Genomic DNA, 19,239 nt, shown 5'->3' on the forward strand with positions numbered 1-19,239 from the left:
GCATAATATTTCTGGGCTGCCACAGAATTTCAGATCAGAGATTCTGAGATTATAAAGCCCAAATCAACTCTTTGCTGAATTATTTCCACTGGCTCCTCACTCTGGCTGGAGAAACAGTAACCACTGCAAGGAAAATGGTATTTACAGCCTCAACATTTAGATGTTTATTTTTCACAAATGGTAATGCAAGATGTTTTGATAAAACTAAAGTATATTCATTAATAATAACTCTGTCATTCAATGGCTCCTTGTGTTCTGTTCTCAGTTCTCCCATTGAACCGTCATTTGAGTGCCTAAATATTCTCCAAGGATGCCGTCACATGCACAGCTGGCAGCTGGCATATAGGGTTTCTTTTCTGTTCCTTCTCCTAACAGAAATATTCATAGATTGTAAGTTTTGAAAGAGCAGATACATTCATTTCTCCATGAAATGACATGTGCTTTTATTAACAAAGGCTGCTTACCATAGAGGACTTTTCATGAGCAGAAAATCAGTTCCTTAAGTGGAATTTGGCCAGGACAGAATACAGCAGCCTGTCACACAGTTTCTAGATTCATGGATCTTTGGGGAAAAAAAAGACAAGAATCTGCAAATTGAAGACAAGGGCATGGTGCTAGCTCTTTAGTTTGATGGCACAGGCCTGTATAGCATAAATGAATGTATGTCTATTTTAGAGGTTCCAGTCTGTGATGCTGCACATTTGTCAGTTGGTCAGTAAACTTTTGAGATTAAATGATGCAGAGGAACAAAAATATTAAGAAACCACTATACCTCCCACACATTCAGAGGATGAAACATTAAAAGACCAATTCTGCAAAGTGCTCCAAGCTTCTCTGTAGCTCTGCACAGGAAAAACAAGCAATGATGTGAACCAAAGAAAGTACCCTTTGCAACTGTCCCACCACCGGCTGCGAGGAGCTGTTCATCAGCAATCACCTTTTTCCTCCCTCTGCCCACACGTGGGGCTTCAGATGTCAGTAGCAGAACAAGTGATGTTCTAGTTTAGCCCTGTCCATCTTTTTGATGATTCTTCCCAGCAAATGAATGATAGAAGTGGATAAACAACCAGGTTGATTACTGGCATCTGCTGTTGGCTTTTTGAGCACAAGCGGAACCTTGATGTAGCCTAGGATGACTAGTGCTTTTTCTGCTTTGGGAAAGACAATCATGATCAGGTCAGGCATGGGTCTAATTGCTCTGTACTAAATAAACTTGTGCTATGCAAACCATTTTGGCCATTTGTGGAACATGGGAAGTGGAAACTACACCCTCATGCTATAGTAAGCAGGTAGGAGAAAAGCCTGCATGTTTATCACCCAGGGCTGCTTGAGTCCTCACCAGTCTGGCTTGCGAGAACAAGACTCTGCAGATATAATAATCTACAGACTTTCATTCATACTGAGAGATATTTTAACACCACATCTTAATCTTCAAGCTTTTTCATCTTGGTTTCAGGTCGATGGTCAAGAATGAGATGCGTGTTTGTCTTGAGGAGCTGGAAGCCTGAAATCATTGATAACTCAAGTAGCAGATTTCTAGAGAATAGTAATAAATAATGTCACAAATAATTAAAAGAGGACAAGCAAGGAATACTTTTAAATATCTCTTTTTGCAAGCCTCACATCAAACTACCACTATATAAAAGTGAAAGCTGCAAGTTACTGGAAATCAGTCAATGGTAGTTCATTGGTAGTAACAGGTATCAGTGAAAAGGGCAGGAATTCACAGCAGCTTATTTCTTCAGGTCCAAATTTTCTGGTTTGCTGTTTTCTTTTGATTTTAAAAATGGTCATTAATATACAGTAATATATTAACATGGTGCAGATTGGGGCTTTTTTTTTTTTGTTGTTGTTTATTTGATTATTTAAAGTGTATGGTGTATCAAGTCCCATTAAAAAGAGTTTGACTAAAGAATAATGCAAAAGGCTTTAATAGTTTAAATACTCATTCAGCCATCTGTAAATGTACAATCTGTTTTATGTTCTATGTGAAACTTACAATTGCTGTTAATGAATTTTAAAACCTGAACAATTTGGTAAAGTAGTAATAACACTCATTCTGTTTCAATTTGCCATACTGAGATGCTTACAGATGAGACAGGAATACAAAACTCTAATAGCGATCAAAAATCCTCTACAGCTCAGGAGGATGCAGCACTGGAGTTTAGTCCCACTATCTCTGAAAATACTATCACTTTATCCTTATGCAAGGACATATTATTATTACATGGAATGGAACACATGATCGTTTATTTTGTTAGTATTTTTTTACATGTAATGCTTTATAAAAGAGATATAGCTAAAGTAAAATATAAACAAACATGTAAATAATACAATGAAGTATATCCTTCTTATTCAAATCAATTTCCTTGAGCAATATCTTTTTACAAGGTGAAAATTAAACACTAATATTTGTCTCATGGTATAAAAGGGACAGCAATAATTATAAAGAACCTTATGGTCTTAAGCTTGTTTCATACTATTCTTAATATTTCACAGCAAAAATATTAAAATTTGCAATATTCCCAAAAAGATGCAAACTTGTCAAATATATTACTCTGAAGTAAAAGAACAATTAATTTACAGGAACCTACCATAGAAACTATTGAGTGGACAGTGGTGATGGTTTTCTATATAAAATCTATCAAACTTGTTGGAGGAAATATACGAAGCATAGCTGATAGCTGATGGAATCTGCAATATGGCCACAGAGAAATAAGTTGCAGATCATCAAAGTTAGCTCTTGTGCAGAAACATCCACCATGTTTCATCTTTCACTGGAGAACAGCAGGAGGTTTCCATAATGCAACTATCATAGGAAACAGATTGAACGCTGTACTTTAAGCTTTACCCGTAGCTGGAACTTGCAACAGTTTGGATTTTTTGGTGCTCTGATCTCTCTTGCACTCCAGAAGGCTGTGTAAATATCAAAATCTTCAGCACAAGGACAGCTCTCTCCAAAGCACTGGCAACTGGTCTTAGTAGACTGTTCAAAGAAAAAAAAGGAACAGATTTAGGTAGACTGGTAAAGCAATAGTGAAAAAGCAATACAGGAACATTCAATACATAACTGGAGAGCTAGGTCATCACTAGAAGCTGAGAGATTTGTAGTCCATGAACTGCAGACACACACGCACATAAACTTGTGGAACTCAGAGGACCCTTTGCAGATTTGAAGCTGCTCTTCTGTGTAAGACTTGAGTCAGCAGCTAAGCTCTGATCTTGCATGAATGAAGGCAAAACACACTTTCAGCTATTTTAAATAGCAAAAAAAAAAAAAAAAAAAAGTCAAGTGATTTATTCTATCCAGCCTCAGGCATTCAACTAAAGCACCTAGACAAGGACCTAAGTAACTCAGACTCTGTTCATAAACCACAGATGGAAAGCTGCAATCTCAAGATGGTGCTTGAGCCGTGGCCTGGTCAAGGGTGATGGTGTTTCTAGCTTAGACATCTCAGCCAGGTTACTGAAATTAGCTGTGAAGACCTCCTGAAGTTCTCCCTGTTTAAGATTGCTCTTAGAAAAGTTCTGGAGCTTTAAGCACTCATGTAATAAAGACACTTATTATATGTGTTCTGCTCTACAAAGCCTGCATCCAGCACTCAGACCAGTCAAAACTGTTTCTGGCTCTTCACCTAAATTAGGAAAGGACTCTGCTTCTTATGGAAATTGTTGGCAGCTTAATAATTTTCAGTTCCCCACTGGTTAGACATCAAAACAGTTTCCTATCAAGATTTGTCAATGTTTATTTAGTTCAAGTACTGAATGGAAATTTGGTTTGTTTTTATTTTTTTCTGCAGATATGAACTTATAAAGCATTTTTTGAAACTTAGTCAAAATTCTTCACTCAGGAATAGAGCCTATAAAGCTTCAATATCCTATTATAGCTGTTGGAAAATGAAGCCCCCACAGATACTTCCATAGCAAGGGGAAAGCTCCAATACATTACTTAGTGGGTGACACACCATGGTCCTCAAGGTCTTTCCAAAAAAGGAGATGTTTTCCAACTGCAAAATCCTCATTCCTGGAAAAATCTTTGTCTCTGCAGATGCTGATCTAAGCACTGCTGATGTACCTCACCTCTTGTGGGAGGTCTGAATACCACTAAGGACATTTGACTTTTATTTGCTCCCAAATGAGCTAATACAGAGTTTCTTTGCTTCTCAATTCTCCCCAAGAAGACAACTTTACTACTGCCTAATTTATATCTGCACCCACTGAGAAGTGGTCCCTGGTCCAGTTTAGAAGTTATGATGCAGCTGGAGATGTAACTTGGTGGTTCTCAGACCAACTTAGAGCATCACAGGGAGCATTGCTACCTTGTTCTGTTCAACAAATGCATGCCAAGCACATAAAGTTAATCAAAACATACTGTACCTCGGGCTGTTTGCATCTTGATGTCTTTATTTCCTTCTAATCTTAATTAGAAAATGAAAGAGATGGTTAAAGTCTTGAAAAAAGAAACCAAAAACATGCGACTAAGTTAGTACTTTTATTTTGCTTGCTACTTTTATTTTGGTTGAAAGTGTTACTGTTTCTCATTTTCTTGTTTTACAGCAAATTTTGGAAGCACCAGTCAGTGATTAAACTCCGTGCTGTACATATGTGACAGCAGCATTTTTTTGAGCTAAATCAAAAGAACATTACATTATTTTGTAATTACATGTTTGTGACTTGTCAATTAAAGGCATAGCTATAAATCTAATGCTTTTTCCCACTGCTCAAAAATATAACATGGAAAAGAAATAGTTTCTGCTGGGTTTCATTTAAGAACAGAAATAAACCTGAAAGCAAGCACTTACTGTTATTACTGGAATTTACCACAATGCAAGTAAATACCTTCAAAACTAAAAATAGCACCAGGGCCCTGTAAGTGCATCTATCACAGCCTCTTAGTCTTAACAGGGTTTTGTTTTCTTTCCTTTCAGTTCACAGAGCACTCAGAGAGTGGAGAATATGTTCAGAAGACCATGTACCTACACTGTCAGTACCTGCTCTAGGATCCTTCTGCAAAAGCGTGTTAAATTTTAAATAAATGGGAACAATCCCTTTGACAAGTGTAAATAGTCCCACAGCCTTAAGAGGCTTCAAGGCTAGCCAGACTGTCTGAAATAATAATTGATTTTTAAAGGACATACATCCTACTAGATGAAATGTTCCCCGTAAAGCAGAAGAAAGTAAATCCACAACCTGCCAGTACCTTTGGGTGCAGCTTTTGTCTGACTGGGAGCCATGGCAGCCGCGTCCGACGGCAGGCCCACGTACACCCCGCCGTAGTTCCTGGTGGAGAAACAAGTACAGGCGCATCAGAGCTCAGCTGGGACACTTCTCCCTGTGAAAGGAGCTGTTTTTTTCACTCAAGTTCCTGATGTTTATCATGAGATCCCAGCTCTCTTGTGACAGTAATAAAGCCCACCTGCCCAGCTTCTTCTGAGTATATCCAGCTGAGGACAGAGCTAATCTGACACTGATGTTTGACCAAAGCACCACACTTCAAACAATGCACATCAGTTAAATAGCACTTTGACCTCATTAATAAATGCAACCTGCCTGTCCCTGCTTAGGGTCACACTTGGAGAAAACTGCTAGCAAAAAGGAGCACAAGTGTCTTAGGTACTTTCACAGCCCAACCCTCTCCCCTTCACGGACTTGCAGAGGATACTTTCTACCTCCAAAGAGCCTGTATGAAAAGCAGGGACAGATGAAGGGAGGTAAAAAACTGGGTCCTTCAAGCCTCTACTGTGCCTGGAGTTACCTGCAGAGACTCCCTTTACACTGCTCTGCCCTGTTAGGTGCTGAATTGATCATACCTCCTCCAGCGCCTGGGGTTCTGAGCCAATTTCTAATTTGCTTGATTACAGACTCAAACTTCCTTCAACCTCCAGCCCAGCAGAGATCTCCCACAAGTGCTAATGGCACCTTCTGTGGCAGTGCCGGTGTGAAGGCAGAGGCCAACAGCCCTTATCGAGCACAGCACCTACAGCTGCGAGATAATGTGCTCTTTTTGCCACAAAGTTCCCACCTCCCCAGCTCAATAATAGGCTGGGTGGACTCATCAATACCTCACTCTGTGTGAGATTTCCTCCTCTCTTTTCGTTTCTCCTCTGCTTTGTTGGTGTTGCTAGGAGTTAGGAGGAGCGAAGGAAGGATGTGGAACCGGTGGCAGAACTCACTGCAGCCCATTGCAAAAAAATGCTAACCCTGGCTGAGCAGAGCACCTACCTCCTTTTGTCATCATCTGATATGGATTCTTCTGCTCTGCAACATCAAAAGATACAAAGCATGTTAGCAGATTGTTTCTTTCAGGCGCTCCATGACCATCTGGGTAAATTCAGAAGCAAGGAAAGAACTACTACTGACCCCAGTTTAATTCAGGACATCCACCATTCAACAAAGTACTCACACAGGTATAAAAAAGGGACAATTTTCCAATATAAGGTACAGAAGAAATTAAGGATTGAGAAAAGATGTAGCTTACTTTTCATGACCCCCACCAGTGAGATCTGAAAGTAGATTTGGGAGCAGAAACACATGAATTAACACTATTCCTGAGTGAGTCCCCACACTACCCCCACATAAAAGGAACATTAAGGCTCTGCATGTCCACAAGCCTGGACTGCTATTCCCCTAAAAGAGGAAAGAAAGGGACTGGGTGTCTGTGCTGGCATGTGAGTGAGGATGAAGAGAGAGAAACTTTCACAGCAGCTATTACAGAAGCCAGAAGCTGTTACAGGGCCTCTCTATAAAATGAGGCACTGCAAGTCCTGAATTCAGTTGTTTGCAAACCAAATGCTGTTATTAATCCAATATAAATGGGCAATTACTTCTCCTTTAAATTTAGGGTAAAATCACACGTCAGTCTGTAAATCAATAGGGTCACTGAGGTTTGTTTCCTCCCAGTTATGTACTGTTCTGTGTAGCTGAATGGGAGCAGGGGTTAAAGTAACCAGCACTGATGGGAAGGGAAATGCAATACAAAAAATTTAAATAACGTATTCTTACTCCTTCAGTGTGCAATGCCTGTGCTGCAGTCTCAGTCTGTGTCCTAACATCAGTCATTACACAAATCACTCACTCACCTTTGTTTAAATATTCAGATTCTGAGCTCTACTTCCATGACTGGGTATGGATGCTGGGGCAGCAGCTGCACTTTAGCTGTGTCTGCAACCAATTTATTTATTCTAAAAGTTTGATGTGCCTGCTGTTTAATTGTTGGGGCTCTATGACCTTACAGGACCCTGAAGCCAATGGGATTTTGCCCTGAAGAGCAGAGGGCTGATAGCAAGATGCAGTCTTAAGTGCAAGAAAATGCCTTTAAACCTCCTAGGAGGAGAGCAAATGCCTTAAAAATACTGCTACAGCTTGGAAATTTTCTGACATCTGCCATCTTCCTAAGGGGCAGAACATTACCAACTATCCTTTCTGCATCACTACAGTGGGTAAGAGTACACAGGTCCTTTTAATAGTTGAGGCTTGGAGTAAATCTTATCATTATTCTGCAATTTTGTTAAATTATATTTATTCAGGGCATAGCACTCCTTGTCTCTGCTGTCTTTGTCTATGTCTTACCACTCAAGAAAGACTGATCAATAAATAAAACTCCTTATTCCCTGGCTCTCCTGCCATCCCTTCCTGAAGGAACTAAAGACATTTCAGAAGGCATTTCCCACCTCCTGTGACCCCGTGTAGTCACCTAAATCATCTTACAGTCCTCACACACACTGCCAGAGAATGCAGAGACATTTTTTCTTGAGGACTGTGAAGCTGCTCTGTCCTAGTGTGGGCCAGTTTCTCCTGAAGAAAATGGAAAGCCTGTGTATATCAGTGTGTGGAAATAAGGATGAATTTTTATGGAAAAAAATAAAATTCTACTTTAAGAAAGGAACTTAGGGTCCCAAAAGATCACAGTCATTTCTGTTGAACCAACCAAATGTGTCACAGGATTGATTTTCTCAATTTGGAACATTTTCTATAATCCAGATTAACCATTCTCCAGAGAAAAGAGTCCTTTAAAAGCACCAACAACTTCATGCACAGCTTGAAGCCTCTGACATGGAGTTGTAAGAATAATAATCAATATCGTCCAACAGGAAATTAATGTCAAGGGGTTTAAAAAAAAAAAAAAAAAGAAAAATATACTGGTAGGAAACAGGGCCATTTTCTTCTGTTCCAGAAATGTTTTGTAATGTGGCATCACAGACCATTACTGTAATTCTCTCACCAAAACAAATTATCCAGGTCTATGATTAAGCAGACAAGAGGGTTTTTAAACATTTCACTTTCTTCCTTTCCTCTTACTAGCTATAAATCAAAGTAGTAATTTTGCGATACCTTTTTCTTCAAATGTATGATAGCAAAAATAATCTGTGATTGTACAGATGACAGCTCTTGGTTGGGCAATGATTGGGGGCAAACTTGTAGCCCTGCCAGAAAAGAGGGAGTGAGCAGAGATAGGAGTAACATGGAAGTGTGAGAAGGAAAAGAAAGAAAAATTTGGGTGATGGCACTTAAGGAATAAGCTATTTTACACACCTCTCTGGGGGCTCAGGAAGGAAGGCTGCCCCAGTTTATTTACTACACATATTCACACACCTCTTGCCTTCTCACACGATGGCTCAAGACCCCCTTTTGCAAGGTGCCCACTAATTTTGCATGTTTAGTGTCTGCTGAGCCACTGAGGCAGGGGCTGCTTCTGTGCCCAGGCTGGGTGAACACGGGTGGCTCCAGGGAGCAAAGCCACAACAGCAACGCTCAGCCACGTGAGAGGGAGACTGGAGAGAAGCTCCTTTGGTTTTGGCAGTGCTCCCATTGCCACATCTCCTGGACTCACAGACACAGGAGTCCAGCAGTCCTCCAGGGACAGCAAGCTAGGATAAGCTTTTCTGCATCAGGAATAGACAGCAAAAGGAACTTAACAGTCCAAGGAGCTTTGTGCTGACCGGCTGCTGTGTCGCTGCCTCAGATGCTGTTGACATCCACAGAGGAACCGAGAGCACGGTTTTCAGCAGGTAGCATGGGCAGAGTCCTGGAGCCAATGGGCAGATTTAACAGCAAATCCACAAAATGGCATTCTATTTACAGCTGAATAACTGTTTCTTTTGGTAAGGTTTCATCTGTCCCAAGAGTCTTCCTGTCACCCAAAGTCTGAAAAACACACTTTGTTCATCTGTCAGCTTTTACATCCATCAGTCCTATGTCCATTTGATGGTAAAAGAAGCTGCCATTTCTCACATATTTTAAGTGTCAAGATGACAGGCATTCACACTAATTCTTTCCATCCACATTTTTCTTACCTCAGCTTTTATGACTCTCTTTGTGCCGAGCATTATAGAGACTCTTTCTAGCTGTGCTCAGTAGTCCAGAAATGATTCATTGAACTTTGAACAAGTGACAGATAGCTACTCCTCAGATTCTTGGTGTTTCTTGGGAACAAGGGCCTTTCATTTGTATTTCCTGCATATGCATTTCCTCTCAATATTTTGAAACAGGCTCCAACTGTTGTGTCCTTTCCTTCCTACTGTAATCCTCCCCCAGACTTAACCACGCACTGAATACCCCAAGCATTGCATTACTTTCTAGCATATCCTTAACTTCTCCTACAGCTAGGCCTTCCCAATTAGCAGTGATGAATGTTTCTTTATTAGTGGGGCAGGAGCATGGCTGCTGGCTGGCAGATTCTGGGTTGGAGCACAGAGGGCAGACATGTTCTCAGAGCATGTGTCCTTCTCACCACACAGCACTCAGAGACGAAGAGCCCTTTCAGAGGAAGATCATATCACCACCCCTATCTTATTGGTGGAGAAACTCCAGGCCCAGAGGGCAAAGCAGCTTCCACACAGTCACCCAGGAGGGCTCAGAGCAGGATCCAGCCCTCTCCCCTTCCGTCTGGCTGCTCACTCCAGGAGACATGGTACTTTGGCAATGAGTCACAGTCAAGAAATGAGAAACCTCAAGTTAGAATAACCAGATTTGGTATCAAAAAGCATGCATATAAGGATGGACAAACCTAAATGCTTTTCTGGATCAGAACTGATATGACTGAAATTTGACAGCAAAAGAAAAAAATAAGAGGGTTATTTAAAGAGAGGATTTAGCTGATGAAAGTAAAAAGGTGTAAAAAGCTTTTGTGAATCTATAATATTAGTTAATATGAATCTGCTTTGTTCATTTCTATAAACAATGAAAATATTTTTTCTGATAGCTTACTTCCTTCATAAAAATCTAATGTTAAGCATTAGAATGCCTGATTAGGGCTTTTGGGGCATCACTACCATTCCTCATTAGTAGGTGTGTGTTTCTAACATCTGATGAGAAGTTTCAACCATGCTATTACTCATATGGGTGGTTTGGCTGGCTCCACTATCCTTAATCTGAATGAGTAATAGCTCCAGGATTGACCCTTTCACTTTGTTGAAGACTGCACTAGTAATTAATTTTTTTTCTAAGTTATCTCAATACTATTTTGAAACATGACAGATGAACTCACACTGATAAGTAGAATGTTCCCATTTTAACTCCTGCAGCCAGGCTCTAAAAATGCTTACACACAGTTAAACACAATTCTAAACAAAGACACAGTTCTACACATCCCCATACCTTTAAGCACAGGAACATGCCTACAACATTCATAATTCAACAGTGCATGTGATTTACTGATGAGCAAAAAGAAAGATGCATTTCCAAGTCAGTCCTTGAATCATCTAAACTGAACAATAAATAAGACCCTGCTGTAAATTAAACCAGTGGGTTTGTAAATACAGAAGTACTGAGGGCAGTGATGCTGCAGGCTGCATCAAGAAGAGGTTGCTTATAAGATTGCCTTTTGTAATTTATTTATTGTCTGACACTGCAAGACCAAAAAACAGACTTCAGAGGTAACACAGATCTTAAGAGTATCTGTGGCAACAGTGTTGATCAGCCAAGTGACACCTGTTGTTAGTTCTCTTGTCCTACCTCTGTAATAGCAAGGACAAGCCTGTTGTTAAGCTCTTCCCTCCACTTGTTTATCTGACTTGACTACCCTCATTTCTACACCAGGATTCCTCCATCTAATTAGAGGAGTTATTCTATGTGAAGTAAATAAAACCGAAGGATGTTCCTATTGCATAACATAACAATCTTTCCCAGGTCCCTCAGTCACAGACTCTAGTGGCAAATACCAGTCACATGAAATAGGAGAAGGCAAGACCTTGGGAGGAGTTCTTTATGGTTTTCTTTGCTAGAAAAATACACTTATGGCTGAATAAAGCTGTTGCTGTGCATTCCTGTATCAGCAAGTAAGAATAGCCCTAAAAAAAGACCTTGCACATTTAGAGAAAAACAGGATGGGTAGGGCTGCCCTCTGCTACCCTGTGTCAAACGAATAGAGACTGTCTTTAATGCAGAGAATACCTAGAGAAGGTGGGCACTTTGAAAAGGAGGTTGGATGAGTTAGTGGGTCTCATGCAAAGAGGGGAAATTTGTCTCAGTAGCATTCTAAATCTCTCACTGGGCATGGTGGAAATTTATGTGCTGGCTTCATACTATTATATGGCCTCTGGAAAAAGGTGCACTGGCACATGTTGGGGAAGAGCAGTCTGAGGTAACATAACCAGCTCTGCTAGACAACTGTCTCAACAGAAGCAGAGAAAAGAAATTTCTGTTAGAGAAATAACAAGTAAAGAAATCTGTAGAAAAGTAAACAAGACCAGGAGTTGTTTTGTGGAGATGAAAGCTGTCACTAAAGACAGTAAACATCTGGTTGTGTTGATTATATGTTAGGATCCAGATGAATCACGTATGACTAAATCTAGTATAAGGCTATTATGACTGAAAATATGTCCAGGGTTATATATTTTAAAAATTAGAGTAGAGTAAGTACTTACACATCTTTAGTACTCCCTGTAGCACCTAGGAAAAAAAAACCAAAGCATGTTTACCAGGTAATGGCATAATCCTCTAAACCAACAGTGCACTAATTGTTTTTCTGTCTTTCTGTCCTAAGCAACATAGAAATAGCAACAAAAAATTGCTACTGTAAGAGAACACATTTCTCATGATTGTCCAGTTTATCTTTAATGACTATCCACATAATCTCTTAAATATATCACATCTGGGCCAGACTCTCAGTGTATGAAAATGATGCTGCTGTGGACCAGTGCCCAGGTGCAGTCACTCAAGATGGGAGCAACATAAGAAAAAAAATAATCTTTCTGACTTTTATATGCTTCCATTTGCTCAGAACTCTGGTGGTTTTGTCTGCCACAAAGTTGGCACAATTAACCAGGTAGTTACTCCCAAATGCCTGATTATTCTGCCATTTGATGCAGTTGTAGAGCTGGCACCAAGTGTGTAAAATGCTACCTCGTTCTTCCTGCCAGATAAACAAAGTTTTATAAAATTACTAGACAAAACTAATATAAACACTGGAACACAACCCATCCAAAGCCCCAGTCACCTAACGAGATCAACCACCCCTTAATTCATCTTGCTATTTAACAAAAAAACAAAGACACAAAAGCTGCCACCTGGCTGCCTGATATAAGTGACTGACTTTTTGACTTTTTTGTTTTGGTGACTCAAATGTTTCTTGCTGGGAGACAAACATTTACCCAAGTACAAACTCTTTCTTGTTCCTCCCAAGTTACTAATGTTTTGTTGCTCTTGCTAGTATATAATTCAGCTGAGTAACCAGTAAATTATCCATTCTATTAATTACAGAAGTTAGGGCAGACATTAGAAAAACCTTTCACTTCTTCTTTCCTCTTAGCACTTAGCTGGAAAAGGTGATCTGAGCTCACTCTGAAGAAACGGAAGTAGCCAATCCCAGAGATTTTTTGAGTTTGGAGGTAGGTTGTGGTTTTTTTCTCCCATAGTATTTCATTTTTTGGAAAACTTTTATTTTTTCTGCTGCCAAAAATATATATATAAATAGCAAATACCTTTCATCTCCCTTTGATATGTAAGAATATGCCTTTTGCATTCTTATTTTAAACAAGAGGAAGAAATAGACATGCAAGGCTTTCTGAATGGATTGCTTGAATGGCAGAAAACATCACCCTTTACAGCTAATTCCTGAACACAATGTCATTCTCATTTCTTCTGACCTGACTATCCCTCCTTTTCCCAGCAGCAACACAGACTAGACTCATATGAGACTGTACACATTTCTTCTGTTAGTCTTGCTTCCAGAGTCAGCAAAATCTCAGTATGGCTACGTATCAGAAAAAAGCCTAAAGTTGGAGGGAGTATCTCTGCTCACAATAAGCTCAGGCCCTTGCTTTAAAACCCTACTCCACCAGGGAGCCCTCTGAGACTTTTCAGCTTTGAGGGCACATCTGTGAAGCACTACATGTGAACCTCTCAGATTAATTGTGTCCAGGTGGAAGGCTGGCATTGCTGTGAGAGCTCAGTCTCTGTCAATGTAGGGAGACATTTTCTGCCACCAAGGCCAGTTCATCTAGTCAGCTCAGCTATGAGCCTTCAGGGCACCCCCTTGTACCCCTAGAGAGAGCCCAGGCATCGGCAACACTTCAGAAAATGTGTTTTGAAAAGCCTAACTGGAACTAGCAGGATTTTTAATTTTTTCCAGAAGAAACTACTCCTTTGCTGTGCCTGTTCTGCATGAGGCCCACGACTTTATTTTTTAGTCTAAATTCTCTGCAATCAAAATCAGTTTCTCTAAAAAAGTTCATGGCCCTTTTTGAGGCCTTTGCCAAGACTCTTCTGAGTCTAAGCACCTTGGATGCCCACCTGAAAAATGTGTCTTGCTTGCAGGAAGTACAGCAAAAGTACAGTGTTTAATACACAAACTGAAAGCTCAAGCCGAGGGAGAGGAACTGTGTGCCTACAGCACTGCTACACTCCCCAGAGGTGATAATCAAGTTCCAGTCAATTACTGGTGCACTTCAGTGCCATGTCCATGTTCAGTGCCATGCCTGTCTTCAATGCATTATGGTACATCCTCACTCTGGAGATGGGAGATGTCACTCAAACCCATCAGCCCAGGCTTTGTGTAGAGCTATAGAAACCTGTGTTTGGAAATATGCCACTAATGTTCACACATGGCAGCACTTGTTTTCTTGGAATATTAGCAAGGGTACACTGCTGAAAAATCACTGCAGTGTTTTGAAATGTATTTCACACAAAAACTTTGAGAACTGAGTATGATAAAAAGAAATCCACTTTTTAAGAGATCAGTTTTACTTTTACAATAAATTTAAAAATACATATAAAAAGAAATACAATGTTTTCTACTTTTTTATAAGCACAGCAAACCAGTTTGTCCTCACTTTCATTGATGGGATTCCATTAATTTCCAGGGGGCTATTTCTCATTTTCACTAGCAAAAGTGAAACAAGTGTTTGGTTCAAATTCATTCAAGTACCACTAAGACCTGACAATAGATCTGAGAGTGTTTCCAGTTAACAAAGGAGTTTTCTTCCTTCAAGAGTTCTGAGCTTGCAAATGAACATCATTTTCGCTAGGTGTACTATAAAAAAATCTCTGTAAAAACTTCAAACTTTTTGTTCATTAGGGAGCCTGAACTTCCTTACACATAGATATTATTTCCCAAGGAATCAAAAACATCTCAGTTCATACAGACGTGTTTATTTGTAAAGTCCAATCCATTCACCCTCACCCTGTTACTTCACTGACATATTTGTCTAATTCTTGCACATTTAGTGAGCAACACAATTTTACTGCTGCTCAAGTTCCTTCTGCCAGAGGTTCAGCCAAAGAATCTTGTTTACTACTGATCCACAAACACTCTACATCTTGCTCCATAGCAGCAAGGCTTAGTGCTCTCATAGATGTGATGGCTTCCACAAATGACTTGAGAAAAGGCTCACATATATAAAGTTTGTCCATTTTTTCCCACTATAAGAGCTTGGCCTAAAAAAAGGCAGCACTTGACCCTACAAGCCTTGTCTTGATAGGCTCTTGTTTGCTTGGTTTTTCTAACCTGTCCTCAGCAAGACATTAAAGAGTAGCTATGAAGCCACATCCATAAAAAAATAGGCAATACTGAATGACCTCTCTGCTCACACCATTTACATAGTAGGACCATAGGTGCATTTTGGCATTTTAGAGTTGCAGAAGGAGAAGAATGAGTACAGCCTGCAAATAAATGTGTCCTATTCAGCCACATATTGCTCTGAGCCCCAGTGATTACAGACAAAAAACATTCTGTCTAGAGCAGTGGAGCTGTGATCCCTCAAAAAAACCCACAGCATTTTAACAGTGACAAGTCAAAAAGAAGAATTTATCCCAAAGCATCTTCCACTAGGTGAGAGGGGGTTTTGCTCTTTCAGAACAACAGCAGCTTCTCTTGGCAACACTGCAGGATTTCAATAAATGCAGGCCTAATGCAAAAGATGGTTGAGAGACATTGATAGCCACTGAGGATATTCCTCTGTGCTGAGAAATGCATCATGAGTGAAGGTGAGAGGCAAAAGCTTCAGAAAAATATAAAAAGCATGAGAGGCAACCACTCACATGAATAAAATGGATACAAAAAATGCCAGGACTTGACTTTTGATCAGATTATGAAGCATTTTCCTGATGTTTTTTAATGAACAATGCCCTATGACATTTTCTTGCACATCAAATTGTTACAAAAAGCAAATAAAACCCCTCCAAATTAAACACACATACATGCAATTGTTAAGAATGAGTTTTCTACTGCAGGCTCCTTTCTGAAGTGCTCCAACAGTCAGCAGTAAGGAAACGCGTTCTAACATCAATGAATTTATTCTATTTATACTCCCATTGTAACTGAGGATAGAATATCATCAATTTGTTTCACATTGATTATTTCTTCAGCTCATCGGGTGGGAGTTCCATACACAGATTAGACCCAGTCAATAAAATGGCACAATGACTTCCTGGGCATTGCACCAAACCTGAAGTTAATAAATCTGTTAAAACTTGGTGTGAAAGTTCTCCTTCATCATAACTTGACTGTACTTGAAGCTTTCCACAGACTAACAGCTTCTCTATATATTTAAATTAAGTCTAGACTGACAGCCTCCAAAGAGTACCATAATTTAAGATGCTGTCATTGCTACTATAATAGATACAGAAAGGAGGAGGCAGTTAAAAATTTTAAGTGAAGAATCATTAGAATGAAGGGAAATGCCTTGACTCAGGAAAAAAAAAAAGGAAATTAATGTTTAAGAGCATATTTTTAAAAGACACCAAAAAAAAAAAAAAAGAAGAAAGAGAAGAGTTATTTTTGAGCTTCTAAAACTCTAGGAAATAACATGAAAAAAGGATATGGGACAGCAAAACATAAGGAAAACAGTAAGTTGAGAAACAAAAAATAACTATAGTTAATACATAAAATAGCTAGGTAATTTAAGAAGGATGCATACACATCAGTTTACTTGGATAACTGAAGTTGCCATTTCTCAGTTGAAGAGCTTTTTGCCACTGATACTCTGGAAAGAACATTTGAATGCTGTGAGTTATATTGGTGTTCTGGAGTACTGCACCACAGACTGAAATGTTATTCTAGATCATGTCTATTAGTTTAGATCTCACAGACCATAGAGCTGAAAGCTCTGATGTCATTCTAGCCATGCAACAGAAGATAATATCATTAGCTGAACTATCACCATATATACATCTGCTTAGGAAAAATCAAATTAGGCTACAACAGGAATTTTACCAGAGTAAGAAAATGGGGATTGGCATAACACATTTAATGTGTTCTGTGAAGTATGCTACAATATTATACTTAGTCATATGGTATGACAGAGTGTTACAGGTTAATTACATGTTATGCACCTCTAGCTTTGACATTACTGACTACAGAATAGTCATAACTTTAGCATTAAAAATGTAGTCATGCTGTGCATGCCACAAAATTTATTTGTATTTACATAGTCTTCACATCTTTTGGTAAAATTGTGACTTGCATTTTCCTGAAAAGCTCGAGGATTCCAAATAAAAATGGCAAGTCTTCTCCTTCCCCTTTATAAAATAATTTTATTTTTATTAGACACACTTTGTAAGGAATGTTAAATGAAGTAAATAAATAGTAGACATCTGACATCTTGCTTTTATTACCAGCTGTTTGTTATTTTAAGACCATAGACTGCACAGAGTAATTCCTGACTGACAGTGGTGAAAATGAGAAGTGAACTGGACCTTTCAGAGCTGCATTGGATTTGGAGAGGTCTATCAGTGCAACAGCAATAATTCCATTATACTAATGATGGGTTTTATGTGGCATTGTTGGGTTTTACCTGCACTAAGCCCTTAGAGATCTGTGGAATATTTCTAAAAAGCATGCAAAAGTTTACCAAAAAATGCAAGTTTAAATATTTTATGTATAACGTGTAAGTAAGTTTAACTATCAAAGAAGTCAGACCATCAGTGAAAATACTTAATGTATCTACAAGCCAAAACCTGTTCAAGACAACTACCTCTAATGCAAAGGGACACATTTAAACAAACTTTGAGATCAAAATAATACTGCTGTCAGAGTTAGTCTATTTGACATTTACCCATTTGTACCCTGGTACAAGTTCCACAGGGCAGTCAAATCAACATTAACTTAGAAACTACCACAAATGGACTAATAATTGACTCAACATTCTCGGCTGAACCTCTCTGGTGCTTTTATCCAGCAAACAGAAACAAGATGTGAACAAGCATCACCTCAGTGGTATGAAGCTAGACTGGTCACATACAGAAGGAACTTCCAGTCACAGCAATGTGGGAATCAACTGAAGGGAGAGAACTCATCTGTGCAAATGGGACAGCTCTAATAAGAGCACTGAATGTTCAAGCAAATTCACACAGTGTGTTCTTTATGGGTGACAGAGGCCTCTGATGGATAGACATAGTACCTAAATCCTAAATTATAATCATTTAACAGAAACCGAGTAGGGAATGGCAAAATCACATTCTCCTCCGAGTGTGTTCAGAGTTGAACAGGTAAACCAGCATCACTCCCCACAAGCACACACACATATGTACACCCTAGAGAAGGCAGCATCACACACTCACAGGCAGGATCAAGTCAGGACTAGCACCACCCATGGCACCACTGATACTCTGGTTAAATCAAGTCAAATCAAAACAGTAAGAGATGGGGACCCAGTAATTCTAAGTTTTCCAACCATTATTTTGCATATTTGCAAGAGTTGAAAGCTCACAAGTGCATCTGAAAGACTTGATAAAGGTACTGGAGCAGGTGGCAGTGTTTGCCAAGTGCAGCTAGGATGAAAAATGATTGAGAAATGCTCGTATTATAATTACAGGGTGAAGGTCCACTTAACAGTTTCCATGTACTTTCCTATTCTGCGGGGGCAGGGGGGAGAAAGAGCACAACAGCACCATCTTCCCAGATCTTGCTTTGAAAATAGCAATGAACAAATAAGGGAGCCAGCTGGACGCACCAGCCAGCAGTACACATTAACATACATAAAGCCTCAATCATGGAATATCCTCCAACTTCTCGAACAACAAGCAAAAGGCGAAGATGTGGCAGAAATTAATTTCAGAAGTAGCATTTGTGGCCTTATAGGGAAGCGAAGAGGACGGAGCTGACATCCCCAGCGGGATCCTTATGTCCAGCTCCCGGCCTGGGCTCGCCGTGCCCTGGGCAGTTCCTGTCGGAGGTGGTGATCCTAGCGACAAGCGGGCACCAGAAAGCCGCCGGTGCCCGCGGCAGGCCACATCACCCTCTCTCCCCTGAGCAAGCGGATCAGCCTCGGGAAAGGAATACGCTCTTGCAAGAGGGCGGGCAGCGATTCCCGCGGCTCGGACGGGCATCCCCCGAGCCGGGGGCTGTATCCCTGCCGGGTGTGGGTGCGTGCCCGCCACCGCCCCCCGCAATCCCGCAGTCCCGAAGGGCTGCCCAGCACGGAGGGGATGCTCGCCCCGCCGCTCGCCCATCCCGGCCCGGCCCGGCCCGCCGCCCTACCTCGCCCGCCCGCGCCGCCGGCCGTGGAGTTGCCGCAGCCCATGGGCGCTGCCCTGGCCGGCGCTGCGCCCGCCGGTGCGCTGCGGTCACGGGAGACAGCCGGCGGCGGGCGGAGCCGGGTGGGAGATAAAGCCGCGGGGACCCCTCCTCCTCCTCTTCCTCCTCCTCCTCCTCCTCTCCCCACCCATCGCCCGGGAAACCGCCGGCCCCGAGCGCCGCCGCCCGGCCCCGGCCCCGGCCCCGGCACCTCACCGCACCCGCTGTTCGTCCCCAAGGAGCGCCACACCCCGAGCTGTTCCCTCGCCCGGACGGGCTGGAGCTGC

The 19,239-nt window shown here is 40.8% G+C and overlaps 1 protein-coding gene across 1 annotated transcript; it reads right to left on the minus strand.

Annotated features, from left to right (window-relative positions):
- Positions 1–1,908: 1,908 nt before the first annotated feature.
- Positions 1,909–18,978, minus strand: C5H12orf75 (chromosome 5 C12orf75 homolog). Its single transcript, XM_053977967.1, has 6 exons — positions 18,917–18,978; positions 11,865–11,889; positions 6,223–6,258; positions 5,201–5,280; positions 4,378–4,413; positions 1,909–2,986 (listed from the first exon to the last, which is right to left on the minus strand). The coding sequence occupies exons 1-6, from the start codon at positions 18,957–18,959 to the stop codon at positions 2,979–2,981; spliced, it is 228 nt and encodes a 75-aa protein (XP_053833942.1). The 5' UTR covers positions 18,960–18,978; the 3' UTR covers positions 1,909–2,978.
- Between the last annotated feature and the right edge of the window lie 261 nt (positions 18,979–19,239).

The sequence above is a fragment of the Vidua macroura genome, chromosome 5 (genome assembly GCF_024509145.1).
Source record: "Vidua macroura isolate BioBank_ID:100142 chromosome 5, ASM2450914v1, whole genome shotgun sequence".
NCBI classification, from domain to species: Eukaryota; Metazoa; Chordata; class Aves; order Passeriformes; family Viduidae; genus Vidua; species Vidua macroura.

Bases quoted from the DNA above. Each gene is read 5' to 3' on its own strand.
- C5H12orf75 (XM_053977967.1), bottom strand. From the start codon at position 18,959: ATGGGCTGCGGCAACTCCACGGCCGGCGGCGCGGGCGGGCGAG. The intron at 5,281-6,222 runs GTAGGTGCTCTG...TTTCTCCACCAG, and splicing joins TCAGATGATGACAAAAGGAG to GAACTACGGCGGGGTGTACG. The intron at 4,414-5,200 runs GTACTGGCAGGT...AATTAAGATTAG, and splicing joins GACAAAAGCTGCACCCAAAG to AAGGAAATAAAGACATCAAG.